The sequence below is a fragment of the Monopterus albus genome, unplaced genomic scaffold (assembly GCF_001952655.1).
Source record: "Monopterus albus unplaced genomic scaffold, M_albus_1.0 scaffold187.1, whole genome shotgun sequence".
In the NCBI taxonomy this organism is placed as follows: Eukaryota; Metazoa; Chordata; class Actinopteri; order Synbranchiformes; family Synbranchidae; genus Monopterus; species Monopterus albus.
Window position 1 is genome coordinate 691,096 of NW_018128067.1, and position 17,685 is coordinate 708,780.

Here is a 17,685-nt window from a genome sequence, read left to right on the forward strand (position 1 = left end):
ATTAATTTAAATTCAAAAGTTATTAGAAAATGGTCAGACAGAAGAGGGTTATGGGGAAAAACTATTAAGTGTTCAGTTTTGATGCCATATGTCAGAACCAGATCAAGAGTGTGATTAAAACAGTGAGTGGGTTTATTTAGTTTGAGAGAAGCCAACTGAGTCTAATAATGAACAGAATGCATTGTTGAGGCTGTCATTGTCGGCATCTACATGAATATTAAAGTCGCCTACTATGATTATTTTATCTGTACTAAGCACTAAATCAGACAGAAAGTCTGAGAATTCACTTAAAAACTCTGAATAAGGAGCAGGTGGACGGTATACAATAACAAACAGAACAGGCTTTTGAGTTTTCCAGTTTGGGTGTGAGAGACTCAGGGTGAGACTTTCAAATGAGTTATAACTATGTTTAGGTCTAGGGTTGGTTAATAGGCTTGAGTCAAAGATTGCTGCCACACCACCATCTCGGCCTGTGTTTTGAGGGATGTGACAGTTACTGTGCCTAGGTGGAGTGGATTCATTTAGGCTGACATATTCTTCCTGCTGTAACCATGTTTCAGTAAGACACAATAAGTCAATGTGATGTTCACTTATCAAATCATTCACTAACAGAGATTTAGATGAGAGAGATCTGATATTTAATAGTCCACATTTGATTGTCTTATTACTTTCCACTATAAGAGTCATCGTCTTAATTTTAATTAGGTTGTTATGAATAACTCCTCTGGAGTTGATTCTTGATTTATATAATTTAGGTGGGCGGGGGGCAGACACAGTCTCTATGGGGTACTGGGAGTGTTGGGTGGGTAGCAGCTGCAAGGAATACCTGGACATGTAATGTTAATTCTTGCCTGATTTCACTGATGGCGTTAATATTGAAGACAATATCGGGCCTTTTCATCGCTTCATGATTACAAGCAAAAAACGGCAAAAAGGTAAAACTGATGCCAAGAGTCCACTTATAAAAAAAACAAACCCAACACAGCCCCCTTCTAAGAGCGACCGTGAGAGGTTATCTGGTTTAGTCCAAAATATCTGGACAGGCTACTGTTTGTGAAAAGCTACAGCCCACATGGAAAATTAAGATGCACATTAATCCTCGTTTTTTTTTTCCACGGGCAACATAAAAACCTGACAACCTGATTTCAAAAGTCCAAAAAGAAACGACAACAAAAGAGTGAAAGCATACTCGTATTCAAATATTCATTACTTTTTGAGTTGAGAATACAGCTATAGTGAATTCCTGCCAGCTCCACAGCTCCTGCTCTACTGTAGATAATTTTAGCTAGGGATTAATAATGGGATAATATAATGTTTGCACCACTACTGACTTTCACCCTCTTTTATTTCTGTGCTTGCTTTTTTGCTCATAGACCAGCATAGACCAGCTCCAGTCCCCTTTCACACTGTTGTAATTTCAACATTTCTTACTAATTGCATGCACACCATAACATGTTTACTGTTTATAAGCTAATTACTGGTAGTTAAAGTTATCAAATAAATGCATCTGAAGTTTAGTGGAGTAGAAGTATCTCAAACAGTACCTCAGAATTGCACAGTATTCAAGTAAATGTACTTTCCACCACAGTTCTTGGTAAATCATTATCAAATTATGTGCTGAATAATTTTCATGTCTACAAACAGCCTACAGGCTAATTAGGAACAGTTTCTTTGTGAACTAAGGATCATACGCTCTGTCCTCTACATGCTTGTATTTGCATATGGAAACACCACTTTGGTTCAACTGCTTGACCTTTCTGATGAATTTGCATCTATAAACAAAATTTGGAGATAAACCAGACTATGGTGGTTCAGAAGGATGTTGTTTGTGGTGCTGTTGAACTGCACAGCCTTATACAGAGGGGGGTTCTCTTTCTTAGACTAGACTCATTTAAATGCTCACTCTCCTTGCCCCCTATTAGGGCAGGCAGGCCTTGCTGTGGCTGCTGGGCATGTACGGGGAGCGAGTCTCCAGCGCTCCATACACATTGGAGGTGTTCATTGATGGAGTGAGGAGTGAGGCCTCTCTGGGAGTCAAGATGGAGCTGCTGACAGCCACCATGAGGCTGTTTTTGTGCCGACCTGCTGAGACACAGGACATGCTTGGAAGACTGCTGCACTACTGCATAGGTGTGTGTGTGTGTGTGTGTGTGTGTGTGTGTGTGTGTGTGTGTGTGTTTACGACGGAAAGAGAAAAAGATGTGACTGTTAATACCCTTGTGTTTTCCAGAGGAGGAGACAGACATGTGTGTACATGACCAGGCACTTCTCTACTACCGCCTGTTGCATTGTGGGATAGAAGAGACACGAAAAGTCCTCCAGGGTCGAAGGTCAGACCCTTCCCTGGGTGTCCTGATTGGCCGCCCTGCAGAGCCCATCAGCCATTGGGCACACAGCTTTAACACTCTGGAGCCTCTGAGGCAGAGTGCTGTAGAAACAGAGTCAGCCAGCAGAGGAAGTCCTGAACATGTGACTTTTGACCCCAAGCCTAGCACTGACCTCTCAGACACACTGAACTGTAGCCACGCTGAGAAGGTTCAGACAGGTGAGTGATAGTATTGGCAGTGTATCTTATACCGTCGCAGGCCCAGAAGACCTTTAGTGTCATACCGTGTTGAATGTTGAGACTGGGGCACCATTTTACACACTGTATCTTGGATACACTGAATCTTGTTTTGTTTGGCTAAAAAGTTGCTTAAATTGTTTCTCTCTCACTTTACTGACTGTGGTAATTCAGAATGGATAACCTTAGCTGACTGTAGCTAACTTGTAGCAGACCCAAAGATCCCGTCAATGAGAGCGGCAGACTGAAAAATCACTCCACACCCTGATCTGAGCTCTCAGTTTGAGAGCTAACACTAGCTAGCAGCTGTCGACACCTAAGATGAATCAGCTTCTATCCTGTCTGTGCTCAGACTGAACTCTAAAGTGGATGGACATAGTTGAAGCATCTGCTATTGTACTGTATGTAGCAGGATATATTTATTTTTTAATTAACTTATAGATGTGTGCAGTGGGAGCAGGATGGTGGTGCAGTGGTCAGCGCTGTGCAGAGTTTGTACCTGTTTGGGTTTTCTCCAGGTACTTTTTAAAATCGTCAGTCTTGGCTTTTACCTTCCCCAATTGATGTATTATGAGAACTGGATACAGTGCCACCATTCTGCCCGTCCAGTGAGAGCACACACTCAGGGCCGGGAGGAGACAGTAATGCGCATGTGCAGTGGGCCCACAATGCAGAAGCAAACCTGAAAGAATAAAATGTTTTGGTGTATGCCCCAGATGAGCAACTTTTAGTTGAGCGAACATCATAAACTGATACCCAGGTCCCATAAAATACACTCCCCCCTGTAATTTATGAAAAGTTGTTTAGATCACATTTCTCAAGGTCTTTTATGGTGCCCTGTAGTCTGGTTTCGCCATCTCATAGAAGGGAATATCGCTAACTTATCCGCAGGAGCTATACAAGTTGTTTACAAAAGAACTCTTTCACTGGATTTTTAGTAAACTGGTATTTCTGGTTCTTATAACTTGTTTTTCGAGGGGCACATCCTTTACTGGAATAAATGACTTCACCTAATAACAGCAGGTCAACAACATGAAAAGACCTGCAGCTACCGAATACAATAACAGAACAAATAGAATTTGTTTTGGTGAGGTCGCCAGTCAGCACAGTAAAATAACAATAACACAGATCAGCCCGGTCCAGTAAAAGAACACATAAGACCATCCACTGTGTCGATAAGCAGTAGCTATTTTTCCAGATATACAATTCACTGACTTCACGTTTTATACACTTTATTGTGTTATAAATGGTTTTTAAATGGTTACATTCTACTTTTTGGCATTGATTCTAAACACAGTGATACTTAACATAGCAGAACCCTGCTTTTAGAAATCTGAAACAGAATTGTCTCATTTACATTCAGTAAATATTGGGGAGCCTTTGCAGTGGCTCAGGTGCATTCTGTTTACTTCATTCCTTCACTCTTTGAAATATCTCCAGAGCTTGATTGGTATTCTCATGAAACAAACTGAATTGATTCTGTACTGATGTGAATATTCATCAGTGCCTCTTCAACGGGTTGTGCAAAACTTGTAGGGACACACCCAGGCCATATGTATGTATGTATGTGTGTAAATATATATATACATGTGTGTGTGTGTGTGTTCAGATGGGTATCACTGTAGGTCATGGAGGCCTGGGCTGTTTATTTAAAGAGCCCACTATAAATGTTGAAGCAGTGATAATAGGTGCGGGGCCAAGGGATGACATTTTGACTTCAGGGTGATCTTATTCCTACCTTCAAGCTTTTCAGCAGCACTTTTCATTTTGCTATGCAATCCAACATCGTCTAGATTTCAGCAGCTTCTCAGTCGTACTATAGTCAGTCAGATTGGGTTGGGTAAGATGAGGTAGGAACACAACAGGCACTTCCTCCTTTGGGAACCATCAAAGAACAACTGTTTTCAAGCCACATAAGAAGAAGAAAGTGATAGATGTAATTAAAGATTCTCTACATACCAACATATCCACCAAAAAAATCCCCCTTTACATAACTTCCCAACTAAGGGCTGTGCCGGTGACCCACTCCTTGACCCATCATCATTGCTCAGTCTGGGCAACCACCCAGGCAATTGACTAATAAGTTTATTCTCTCTCTCTTGCCTGTTTTAAAGAGCCCATGGCATACTCATTTCCAGCCATTTAACGTTTAATCTTGGATACCTCTAGATTAGCGTTGCCCCATCATAACTCCAAATAGTCTGTAATTATTTCAGAATGATAAAACCCGAAAGCTTCCTCCTAAAAACTAGAGGATAGTTTGTGAACGCACACAACTCCTGGTGCTGGTGTTGAAATTCATTTCCCCATCGAGATGTGTTTCCCCTAATCTCAAGTCTAACATTATCCTAACCACAACCACTGAGGGTGTAGCTACATGAAACTGAGTTTTCAACAGAGAATCACATGTCGATGGGCGAACAAAAACATTGACAAATAAGCTACGTTTTTGGCAATGACAAAACAGCAAATCCTACCTGACATGTTCAAGCCAGAATATGGAAATGGACAGCATGACAAACCGCAACTACATTAATTTGAATTTCTCCTCCACTGATAGATAAACAACAGTATATGTACTGATGAAAAGAGATTTGTAACACTCTAAACAAAGCAGGCAAGCAAGAGTTTGTGAGACATGTATAAACCAAGTTGCTTCTGCATAGAAGTACTAGAACATTGGTACACCTCATTTTTTGAGCTTTAGGTCACATCTAAGTTGATAATTCACTGTTGCAACATTGTAGATAAGTTAAAAAACAAGTAAAAGTATGCCAAATGAGAACAAATAAAGCAAACTAATTTTCAACAATCCCCCCTTTTCCCTCCCTCCATCCTCCCCACCTTCCTCTATTTGTCTGCCCATGTCCTCTCCAGGCTCAGACAGCACCTGCTCTGCTGATGACCTGGCTTCCAGCATCATGGTCCCCCTCAGTTTGTCCCTCTCCCCAGCTCTCAGCCCAGAGGAGTTTGAGCACCTGTGGCTGTGGAGACATGCTGAGCAAGGTGATTCAGTGCAAAGAGGTTATATTTTACACAGTCACCACACATGCTGAAAGCTTCCTCCTCTTCATAGCCCAGGAGTTGTGGCTGGCAGGAGCAGACCAGCTATCCAACCTGTAAACCAATGTGAAAGGTCCAGTGTGGAATGTGCTTATTTTTTTACAAAACCAAACAATTTTTTAGATTAGATGCTTTATTATCCCCAAGGGGCAAATCTTTGTACAGACAGTAGCACATACACAATCACCACAGCATCATCTAAAAAAATAAAAATAAAAATGAAAAATAAACCCATTAATGACAAGAAATAAATTGTTAAAAAAGAATGACAAGAGGGCACAATAGTCACCTGACAGTATTTAATAAACCTGTGGCAGCTGGGACAAGAGAATTTTTAAACCTGTTTGTACCCACAACTAGATGGAAGCCACTTCCTGTAAATGCGCCAAATAAAGAATGACTGAGATCATCTAGGATGGACTTGGCCTTCTTCAGAAACCTGACTTTATATAAGTTTGATATGTCGCCCAGTGTTGTGCCAACATTCTTGCTGCATGCTTTAATAATGCCCTGCAGCTGCTTCCTGTTTTTCGAGGCGAGCAGCTCAAGCTAGCAAGGGAAAAAGTTAGGACTGATCTCATAAAACAAGAATAAACCATCTTCATAAAAACATTTATCCACATTAAAACTGCTTTGATTATGAAGAAAACTGGGGTATTAATCAGCAGTTTTCCATGATGACTAGAATAAGTACTGAAAGGGTGAGTGGGATGTGCAACCAAAAATATGTTGCAGTGATTCTACAGATATTTTCCCAAAGTTCTTGGTAGTGGTTTGCCATGACGTCCCCACAGTTTCTCTGGCAAGTATGGCTCATAATGTTGTTGGATTTAATGTCAGTTTATGTGTAAGATAAAATAAGATTTTCCAGTTAAATTCACAGTAATAAGTGATCAAGAAGGAGAATATGAATAGATTCTCACTGTTGACTGGATATTTAAACATTTTACTCATTTCCCTCTCTCATTATGCACTTTTCTCCCATTTTTTTCCAGAAATATTGGCATAATTTTAAATATCTGAAAAAGTAAAAATTCTCCAAATTGCTTTGTAGTGTCACATACAACTCACCTTTTTTTTTTTTAATCTTAGTCCACCCATGTAACTGCTTTATAACAGCAAACCAAGTAAGGTAAAATACAAAGGGGCTCAAATGGTCCCAGTAAGGTACTGCTAATTTCTCATCCAAAAACATTGCTTGTACAGACACCCTGTATTTTTCATCTTCACAGAGTTGTGTTTTTCTCTCAGGTCAACTCTGAATTAACTAGCTGTTTGCTGCCATTAACATTGTCTCTTCACTTTGGTGCTAAGTAATAAACCAACCTCATGGTAGCTAGTTAGCCAGCTAGGTGGGTAGCATGTGCAACTTTATTACACTAAATAAATGAAAGATGTTGGTTTATGTGTATGTGTGTGTACTGTATGTTCACAGCAGCAGCTAGATAGTTAATTCAGAATTATTTGGACATTGGTGCTCTGTTTATCAGGAGCTAATTGGTTAATTGTAGTTGCAGTTGTTGGGCTTGCTAGCTAGTTGACAACACTGATGTGAAAACTTTTCAACAAGGGCATTATGGCACAAAATGAAGTCTTATATATGTTGGTATTATGAAAATAAGCATGAAATAATATTTTGTAACAATCAGTTTAGTTTTAAGAATTTCTTAAATTATTTCCCAACATTTATTTAACACTGCAGAGGCCCATAAATTTTAAGGAATAAGGGTTAAATGTGTCTCATCTAGTGAACAAGATAACATTAATATCAAAGTCATGCTCATTTATGTGGGGCTCTGTTTCTTCAAGTAGTGAACTAGTTCATGATGTAAAATTTTGTCGTGATGACTTTGCTCCTTGTTTTGTTGTGACTAGGTGTTGAGAAGACGAAAGAGGAGGAGGATTATGTGTGCATGGAGGAGCATGTCCATTGCCCTGCGATACCTCTCTGTTCCCCACAAAGCATTCAGGCTGCGATGCAACTGGTCAATATCCAGACGCTGGCCTTCACGCCACCGTACACACTCCCTTGGAGGGTCTACCTGTACACACACACCCAGCACACACGCTCTGCTGACACACCCCACAGCACGCTCATACTGGGGGAGCTGCTGTACACTGGAGAGGCAAATCAGAAAGCTATAGGTGACCGAGAAGTGATGGTGGAGGGTGAGCAGGAGAATGAGGGTGAGGAGGCCACAGCTGATGGGCTGAGCGGGAGAGAGATGGCGAGAAAGGACAGAGAAAAAGAGGGAGTAAAAGTCACTCTTAAACAGCAACCAAGAGATGATGAAGCTTTGAAGGGATTTCTCACCATCCTTACCACTGTACTGCACACACTGTCCTCAGAAAGAGCTTAGATATGCATTACGCACACACACATACACACACCCTTCAAAGGATGCTCACTGACCATTTCATGACTGTAAAATACTCCCCTGCAGAACTGGCAAAAAACTGACTTTGCAGTCACTTTGGACTTTGCACTTTGGATTATCAGGCTCAAACGGGACTGTGGAAAATCACAAAGAGAATATACACAGGTGGAAGGCACACACTTCCCCTTTCAGCTTCTACATTTCAAAGCATGAGCAAACAAGGAAGCATTCAGTAGAGGAGTAAACTTCAGCTGAAGGTCGTTAACCTCCTCAGTTTGCTGTTTTTTTCCACAGTCAGGCCATAATAAGCGGATTAAAATGTTCAGATTAGGTCATGTTTGGCCTAATAGAGGCACTACAGGTGCATCTCAATAAATTAGAATATCATGGAAAAGTCAGTTTATTTCAGTAATAAATGAACTTTTCCACGATATTCTAATTTATTAAGATGCACTTGTATGGAGGTGTAGTCTCACTTTGTCAAAATCGACAGTCATTTCACCACTTAGGGCTGAGAGATAATGCTGTTTATCTACAAACACAGGCTGGAGAAAGAGGGGTGTGGTTCATGTAGAGGTGGACAGGCACCTTGGAACTGAAGGGCAGTATGGCTGCTGTTTTTATTGTGGTGGTGGACGGGGGGTTAAGAAACACCTGATATGTCTTTTCTGATCTGTCATGATAATGGCGAGCTGAAAGTAAATGCAAACACATTAGCTCATTTAACATGATAAACATATGGACTGCATTGTTATCATAGGCTGCACTTCTATAGCTAGACTGGATTCACAGTACAGTATCCTTTATTCAAAAAGAACATTTCAGATATTCACTGTGAGGACAAATTACATCACTTTCACTGCCAGATATCCTCAAAAACATTGTTGATATACAAGAAAGACCTTTCCAGATATCCACAATGTAATTTCGAATATCTAAAAAGAATTGTCTAGTAAAATATCAATATGGAAATCCACAGTTTGTATTGTAACTAATAACAATGCAATTTCAGATATGTACATGTAGAATTATGACTTGAAACAGTGCAGTTGCAGACACCCACAAATGTATTGCAGATTTCTGTAATGGCTTTTCATTGTGGATATGTGAAATAAAAAAAAGGCTAGTAACAACTGGATTGTAGATGTCTGAAATGAGAGTTTTTCTTAGCAAGATTTCTATTGCAGATGTCCATATCAAAAATGGATGGTAAAAGTGACATAAATTGTCCGTAGGAACAATGATATTGTGGCTGTCAGAAAGAGGAATTGAATTACAGACGTCAGTAATACATATCCAGTCTAGGGTTAGGACAGGAGTCCTGGAACTGAGAGGCAGTAGCCAGAGGCTGCTGTTTGTGTCATGGTGGTCGAGGGGGTTAAGAAGCATCACGTGCCTGCTACTGATCTGTCGTGATAACAGCAAACGCATGAACAGAATTAACATAATAAAACATTTCGTATCTGTTTTGACAAGCCGGTAGCCCTGATATTATACGTTACACCGTAAATGCAGCGGGTTGGTTGAACGCACAGTCACGCGGGAAGGCTGGGTGCAGCAGTGGCCACCTGGAAGCCTGCTCTCCAGCCAGTACGACGCTGGAACGAGACAGCGTTGTTGTCATGTAGTGCGCTGACAGAGTCAGAGTGCTTTCTCCTCTCCGTGGATCCCCTTTACTTTCTGTGCCTTATAAGCACAAAATTAGAAGTGAAACGCACGGACTCTCGGGCATCCGCCGAGCACTTGAAGTGGGGGTGAGTGAACAAGTTTTATTTGATCTCACTCCTAGCGGTTTTAATGCATGTACTGTGTTAGCCTATGTCATGGACAGCGAGTTAGGTCATTTAGCTTTTTTTCGTAGGATACGATGTCGATAGTTGTTTATGTCCTACTTAACTGTAGGAATAGTAGGCTTTCAACTTTAACGTTTAGTATTACAATTACAGTATTATAATTCATATTTATTTGATAGGCCTATGTTATATTTTAATATCATATAGACTATTCATATACGGGCTGTGTTTCTCAGTGGAGTCAAACTAACAATTGGTAACTTTATGTAATGTTCCAGGATAGTAGCCTAACGTTAGCTATTGGGCAAAGGTTAGATCTAAATGCTGGGAAGTAGGTGAGATAACTAGGCGTGGTGAAGTGTGGGTCAAGTTAAGTATAATACGACACGACTAGTGCTAGGTTATGTTAGTTTAGGTTTAGAGTGAAGGTTAGGTTACTTGACTTCCCCCAGAATCTTTCCCTGAGTCTTGGGATCTAACAGCTAGCCGTGTCTTTATTAACGTTGCTTTTACTGAAACCAGATTAGCCCTTTAAAACCTTATCATGGGGCTACCCGTAGTTATGGAAGGACTATAACGAATACATCATTGTTTATAAAATTGCCTAAGCCATAGTAAGTCCCAGCACACACAGACACGCATGTCCTGTCAATCAGGTTTCTACAATGTGATTTCACAAAGATTATCCACTCATCCAAAATAAACATTCATTTGGATTTGCTGGAGGGTGGCTGACATTCTAAGCTAAGTACAGATGAGGATGCCTGGTCTAAATATAGTGTCAGTAATGAAGGGTTGGTCAATTTGTTGACCAAATAAAGGCAGTGTACTTTGAAAATGTTATGAAGTCTGTGCTGTGTCCTTGCTAATCTAATGGGACATCAAACAATCATGGTCTCTTCTCAACATGATTACTGTAATATAATGAATTCCTAAATGTCAGTAGCCTACCTGCCCACACAGCACAGGGCATAGCCTGCTAAAAGTCAATCTAACAGTGTCGCTCCAGTTGCTTTTCTACAGTATTTAAACACTACTTCCCCTTTCAAGTTAATTTGTACTACCTAACTGTGTTTAAATTATGCTGTCAAAAACAGGTGTTCACATTAAATCAGGAGAAGAAACAAGTGTAGCAATAAGTTCAGGAAGTGATAGATATGCAAATTTTACTGCAAGTCTCAGATACATGTATTTTTCAAAATCAATCTCAGCTAATTACACCAGGATTTTCTCATGATAATAATAAGTTCAACAGGCTAAAGGCATCTGTTTAGTTTACTGCCACCAACAGCATGACACAATCAGGAGTTGAGGCTGGACCATTTCTGCAGTGTCTGTTTACTGCTGCTGATTTAATTGGATGATGATATCCAGCAGAAACAGATTAGAATACAGTAATGCTGACTGTGGTACTGCACTGCATTATACAGAGCTATTTCTTATACACTGAACAAAATTATAAACATAACACTTTTATGTTAGTCCCCATTAGTGTATTTAGCCAAGCCTCATAGAAACTGATGGGGTGGATAAAATAGAACCACCAGTCATTATAATACAATACAGTTAAACAACAAAATGACCATACAGTTGAATCAACACCTCTCTAAAATTATTTCAACAAATAATAAACATCACTTTTTTAAAATCATGGTGCACCTAATAAACTACCAACTGTGCCTGTATACAGTACATTAGACTAGATGTAGAACCTGTTGCTGCATCTGAGCCTTCTGAAACATTCATTTGGTTAAGTATTAGCTAAATTATTTACTCCGTTATTACTTATGTACTCTGCTGGCTGAGTTACAAACTAGTGAAACTGATGGGGTATCCACTATGTGCATGTGTGTGTGCTGGAATATGACAGGGAGATGCGATGTCATGCAAAGAAGAAGACCACTGTGTTGGCAGTGCTGCTTTTCTGTTGGGGATTGTACTTCATAAGCCATCTGGATTTCATCACTGATGTGAGTATACACCCACATGAGCAATGTGCAGTTAGCCTGTGGCACGCAGTAATTTGGCATCTTACAGGAAACAAAGCACACATCCGGTTCAAACTAAGTTGAACAGGAAGTTTTATAAGAAAGCATCACTTGAAGTGAACTCACCCTGGTCTAGCTTTATAACATGCAAAATATCCACAGTTGCAGATTGATGGAAAAACCAGCCTCATATGTTATGCTGTTATGAAGATTTATTTATTGTCATTGTAACACTGTGACACGTCCAATGAAATTATGTTTGGAGCTGAGGGCCCCAGGCTGCTGCGTGCATACGCACCGCCATCATGGGCAATGTTGTTATGTCAGCATATTCTAACAATAAATGTATTTGTTTTGCCGGGCTTGAAGAGGTCACATGAGCCAAGTCCTTATGAATTGTCCTGGCAAGCAGAGAGGCTGGTTAGTAAGGAGTCCTGGGTCGAACAGGGAGATTACCTGCCTCTCAATGTGTCCTATCAGCTGCTCGCTGGAGCACCATCTACCCAACAGAGTGAGTAACACGTTGGTCCGTCCTTTTTGTTAAGGTGTAAACTGAACTGATGTGATGACTTGTTCAAAAGTTATCTCTTAAGCTGAAAGTGCTGAAAGCAAAAAGGGAACCTGCATGTATTTATTTCTTTTTTGTAATACTGAAAAGGCCAGTAACACAATAGAGTCTTATATTTGTCTGATTATTATTTAGTTAGTTATTGCTTTGTCCTTGTTAACTGAACTAGCTAGGCTCCCCCAAAGCTCCATCTAATAGACCATAAGATGTTGTTAGCTGATGGTAGCTGGTGATTTTGTACTAAAAAGTGAACAGAATTTGTTACGTATTAAGTCTGTGTGCAGGTCTTCTTTTGGATATTGTGGGCCCAACTCAGTAATACAGGTTTTTATTTGTCATTGATAAGAAAAGGGTTAGTGCATTAGTGGTAGAACTGGATATGCAGAAATGGCAGCAGAAAGCCACTCAGGCTGTCAGACCCGTGTGAACAGCAGTTGGGGTTTAGCCACAGCTTTCTGCATTTCACCACCTATTGTGACTGTGACAATCCTGTGTATACAGTATAACATGTTTTTATCCTTAATGACTTAAAAAGTCATTCAGCCTTTCTGGAAGCAGATAGATGTCGAAAAATTTAAAAGATAATGGGTTGTAGTAAAGTAATCCGTTTTATCTTAATCAGTCAATCTGTTTCTTTCACCTGGTTGCAAACCAAATTTCCCTTCTTTGGGGACAATAAATACTGATTCATTGATTGATCGAGTCTCTGGGTGGGATTAGTGGAAAATAGCCAAAACATAGAAAATCACTGGCCTTATCCTTTCACTGCATCTTTCACAAACAACTAAGTGGAATCCATTTTATAATGGTGACAGAGATTGGTGGTTTTCAATAATTCCCCTCACGCATCATGTTTCTGCCCGGATGTGTTTCAGGGTATTTATCGGTTGGATTGTCATCGGTAAAGAGGCAGAAGGGCAGCTATCTAGTCCCCACCTTGCAGTCCCTCTTCTCCCACTTGTCTCCTGAAGAGTGCTCCTCCATTGTGGTGGTAGTGCTGTTGGCAGATTTCGATGTCACCTGGAGAATCACTACAGTGACGGAGATCAAAACTAAATTTGCCTTGCAGCTGGAACAAGGCCAGCTGGTGGTCCTTCATGTTACTCAGGATTTGTACCCTCCTCTTACAGGTGCAGTGCATGTACAGATTGATTTGCATCCATCTCACGAGTGTTTTGTTGTGATAGTGATAAGTCTTTCTGGTTCTCCTGCAGGTCTAAAGAGGAACTTCAACGATGCCTCAGAAAGGGTTTCCTTCCGCTCCAAGCAGAATGTGGATTACTCCTTCCTGATCCACTACAGTGCTAATCTTGCACAGTACTACCTCCAGCTGGAAGACGATGTCTTCGCTGCAAAAAACTTCCTAACCACCATCAAGAGGCACGTTGAGGAGCAGGAGGCAAAGAAGACCACATGGGCGATGCTGGAATTCTCAGCCCTTGGCTACATCGGGAAACTCTACAGATCAGCCCACCTTCCTCTCCTGGCCCGCTTCCTCTTCCTCTTCTACCAGGAGATGCCCTGCGACTGGTTGATGTCTCACTTCCGAGTGCTACTGACTCAGAAAGAGCCAATCCTCATTAAACCTTCACTGTTCCAACACATGGGCACTTTCTCATCATTCCATGGGATGTACAACAAGCTGAAGGACAGTGACTTTGAGGAGGGCCTATACACCAATCCTTCAGCTGAAGTTTACACTGATATGTCCCCCTACAAGAAACACTTCCCCAAAATGGCTTGGGAAGCAGGGGAGGGATTCTTCTGGGGACGCTCCCCAGAAAAAGGGAATTACCTGACTGTGGTGTTCGCACAGCCGACAGTGGTGACAGGAATATTTATAGAAACGGGATCAGGGGGCAAAGACCTTCTGGAGTCGGCTCAGGTGGAGTTAGGCCACGACGTGTTTACCACTTATTCAGAGGACAAGAGTTGTAAAGAGTTCCAGTCAGTAGGAATGTTAAACAATGGGAGGTTTGAGATTAAGGAGTTGGACAAAAAGTATATGTCTGCCTCTTCCTGTCTGAGGATACAGATCACAGCTGGGCAGAAGGACTGGGTGATCATTAACAAAATCAGGATCACACACCGAGCAGAGATATGAATTTTTCTTCCTGCAAGAATAAGAATTTGTTCTGATCTGCTGGATCTTGTATTCAGATGTGACTTTTGTGCCTTGTTAAACCACTGAACTGATGAAGCAACAGTCCAGTGCTTAATGAAACTGTGCAAAACTACAGTATATGAATCAAATACTACCCGGCTCTGATGATAATGCCTATTCAACATAATGAAGCTATTTGCAATGATAGCAACAAGCAAGCAACCATGTGTTATAAATGATAATGCCTATAAGTAAATGCATTATGATTCAGATTGGCAGTTTACAATGCACACACACACAAGTATGTATTGTCAGTTTTTTAAATGTTGAGATCTGGTGGAGTGAGTAACTCATAGAAATTCATGTGGTTTTATGATTCATGGGGGCAGTGGCATTCTGTTTGTGCTGTGGTTTATTTGTCAACATATGGAAGATAAACTATCATGAATCAGAATACACACATTAGTATGTGCACTTGGTACATGGTCTTATACTTGTACTTATACTCTACCTCCTGAGCCACGGCCGCACCCAACATCCTGCTTCTACCTTGATTGTAAACTACACTTGTACACATAAAGTAGGAGCGTGTCTGTGCTGTTCAACGTCCAGTTTCTGATGGGTGATACGCTCAGGTAATGTATGTTTTCTTCAGTGTATTCTCCTTTATTCCTGCCTGACAGTATAAAGTTTCTGATTCTTTATATACAACCCATCATGCTGCAAAATGTTGCTAAATCTATCCCAGATGAACATAATGGTTAACTTGTTGTAATACAGGAGAGAACACTAGTTTATTCTTCAGCAGTGTTTATGACATCATCACTGGTCAGCTCTCTCACAGCAAGAAGACATTACAGAGGGACAACTCATAATATGGTAGAAGCCACGGAGGAAGTGGAGGACGGAGAGATGTGGGTGGATATGCGGTATCAGTGCTGCAGGACAAAGCATCATTATCATCATTACAAGGCAAACATCCAAAAGTTAACTCTTTTAAGTAAAGCTGTTTTTGCCCTGATTACATTATGTTGCTTTTTCATTATTCATAAGGTGGTGGAAACTTGTTCAGTACAATCTGCTGTGTTAAAATACATAACTGGTACAGTTAAATACATTTATTTTTGTAGGTTTTTTTTTTTACATTCCTCTGACACATTGCTCACTGGTCTCCCCACACCAGTATCAGTAGTGTTTCCCTCTTCAGTTGCAGGCCTTAAAGCAGGCTTGTCCTCAGCTTCAAAGCACTGGCTCACTGGTCTGTCTTTCCCAGTAGCCTGAGGATCTTGTTGAGCGACAGATCCGGCCACAGCTGCCTGCGAGTCCTGGTTTTGGCTAGCGGCTCTCTCACCTGTGGTGGCGGCGCAGCTCTGAGGCAATGGCTGGGCTTCCCCTGCAGAGAACGGGGCAGCACCCTCCTGCTGTACAACTCCATCACTCTGAAAGGAGTGAAAACAGACATGGGGGCAAAGTTAAAACAAGTCCATGTAGCTTTTAAAGTAAGAGAGCAAACACATTCTTCCTCTTACAAATCAACTTAGATTCATAAGCGGTAACACACAGCCTAACTCACTTTAATACTTTAGTTTTACTGCTGCAATCAGGCTTGATCTTAAAATAGCTTCCGGTGATTAATTTCAGCCAACATTAAACTTCCACATTACACTTATAGCTCAACTTTACAAAGGTTATATCACCAAAATGACTATGTCATGTCAGTTAACAGGTAATATCTAAAGTCTGATGACATTAGCCACCATAACGTACTAGGCATGATCATAATGGAACAATTGAGACTAACCTCAAAATCTGAGTGTATTGGAATGAGCAAGGGTGTGTTTAATTGCTGAGAAATACAACTTTCCACAGGGGAAATGAGCATATTGGTTGAGTCAGACATTGATTTGTAAGACAAAAAACCTAGTGAGTGTACACAGTCATCAGGACAGTTAATTTCCTTCCATACAAAAGGAAGGTATTTGGTTTGAATATAAAAACATACTGAGACCACTCTAGATACTGTAAGGAAAGAAGAAAAACACAAATTCCTTCTGCTTATTACCTGCTTATGTTTTTACCTGCATTTGTTTGTTGGTTTGTTCACAGCATAACTCAAACGGTAAAACTAATGCATAGTGATGAAATGTCTTGCAGAGGTAGGGAATGGCCCACATAACAATTCATTCGAGTTTGGTAGCGATCCAGATCATCATCCTGATGGACTTCTGCAATTTTTTTAATGGCATTATGGGATAACTGAGCTGCCTTGGCAGAGGTTTGTGCTCTGACTGCTGTCTAGTTTGCATTTGCTTTACTTCAGGAAGTCCTTGAGGACCATTAAGATTAGGTAAGTGTCGGGAATAGTGTAGTAATATGATCTTTCTACTTGTTATAAACATTTCAGTGGCTTTAGTTTTTCCAGCACTGATTAATATATTACATATTATAAGTTTATTAACACAATATATAGATGCAGTTTATACCCAAAAATTACAAAACCAGGTAGAGTAACAACCCAGCATGCAACACTAATACATAATATACTTACCAATGTTATTGACAGCAAAATGACAAGTGGATTACTTATAAATGATATTAGTGATCATCTACCAGTATTTGTGGTTTATGAGGGCCAGTATAGAAAAGAGAGGCCAAAAACAAATCTTTCTATAGGAGGGTGATGAATGAACATGCTGTAAGGAGGCTAAAAGAGGAGTTTATGGGGCAAGACTGGGAATCAGTTTACAGAGAGGAAGACTTAGATAAAGCATATGAACAATTTTTAAATATATTTAAGAAAGTATATGACAGGAACTGTCCTCGTAAGCAGTATAAAAACAAAAGGAATTACAGTGGGAAATCTTGGATGAGTAAGGGATTACAGAATGCATGTAAAAAGAAGAATGCGTTATATAAGGAATTCATAAAGGACAGATCAAAGAAAGCGGAAGAAAAATATAAGTCATATAAGAACAAATTAATTGAGATTTTGAGGAGATGTAAGAAACTATATTACTCTAAAGTAAGTAACGCAGCAATTTGTTTCACTTCTGTTTATTTTAGCACATCAGAAGTAACATTCTGTGTCCTGAAGCTGTTTGTTCAAATCTTTCTGCAATGTTGATTACTGCTGAGATTCAGCTCAACTGTCACAACCCTTATCTGGAAAATGACAAATCTAGTTAGGTAACTTTATTTTAACCATTATTTCTTAATGGTGTGTTCACT

General features: G+C 40.3%; 3 protein-coding genes across 5 annotated transcripts in view; 2 read left to right on the forward strand and 1 right to left on the reverse strand.

The window, feature by feature from the left end:
- Window positions 1-9,132, forward strand: part of ap4b1 (adaptor related protein complex 4 subunit beta 1) — a 21,486-nt gene extending 12,354 nt beyond the window's left edge. The window contains exons 11-14 of the mRNA XM_020617217.1: window positions 1,923-2,130; window positions 2,231-2,545; window positions 5,441-5,569; window positions 7,502-9,132. Coding sequence (XP_020472873.1) covers window positions 1,923-2,130; window positions 2,231-2,545; window positions 5,441-5,569; window positions 7,502-7,986 — 1,137 coding nt within the window. The 3' untranslated portion in view covers window positions 7,987-9,132. The remainder of the gene's footprint in view (window positions 1-1,922; window positions 2,131-2,230; window positions 2,546-5,440; window positions 5,570-7,501) is intronic.
- Window positions 9,133-9,504: 372 nt separating this feature from the next.
- On the forward strand, window positions 9,505-14,936 carry LOC109969969 (alpha-1,3-mannosyl-glycoprotein 4-beta-N-acetylglucosaminyltransferase C). Its single transcript, XM_020617218.1, has 5 exons — window positions 9,505-9,758; window positions 11,668-11,767; window positions 12,155-12,296; window positions 13,229-13,483; window positions 13,568-14,936. Exons 2-5 carry the CDS (start codon window positions 11,672-11,674, stop codon window positions 14,455-14,457), a joined length of 1,383 nt encoding a protein of 460 aa, XP_020472874.1. The 5' UTR covers window positions 9,505-9,758; window positions 11,668-11,671; the 3' UTR covers window positions 14,458-14,936.
- Window positions 14,469-17,685, reverse strand: part of cfap126 (cilia and flagella associated protein 126) — a 4,574-nt gene continuing 1,357 nt past the window's right edge. For 2 of the 3 annotated variants that reach the window (XM_020617219.1, XM_020617221.1), the window contains exon 5: window positions 15,304-15,896. In XM_020617219.1, the coding sequence (XP_020472875.1) occupies window positions 15,576-15,896 (321 nt within the window). In that variant the 3' untranslated portion in view covers window positions 15,304-15,575. Of the gene's footprint in view, window positions 15,897-17,685 lie in introns of all 3 variants that reach the window. The other variant, XM_020617220.1, reaches the window with a different exon arrangement.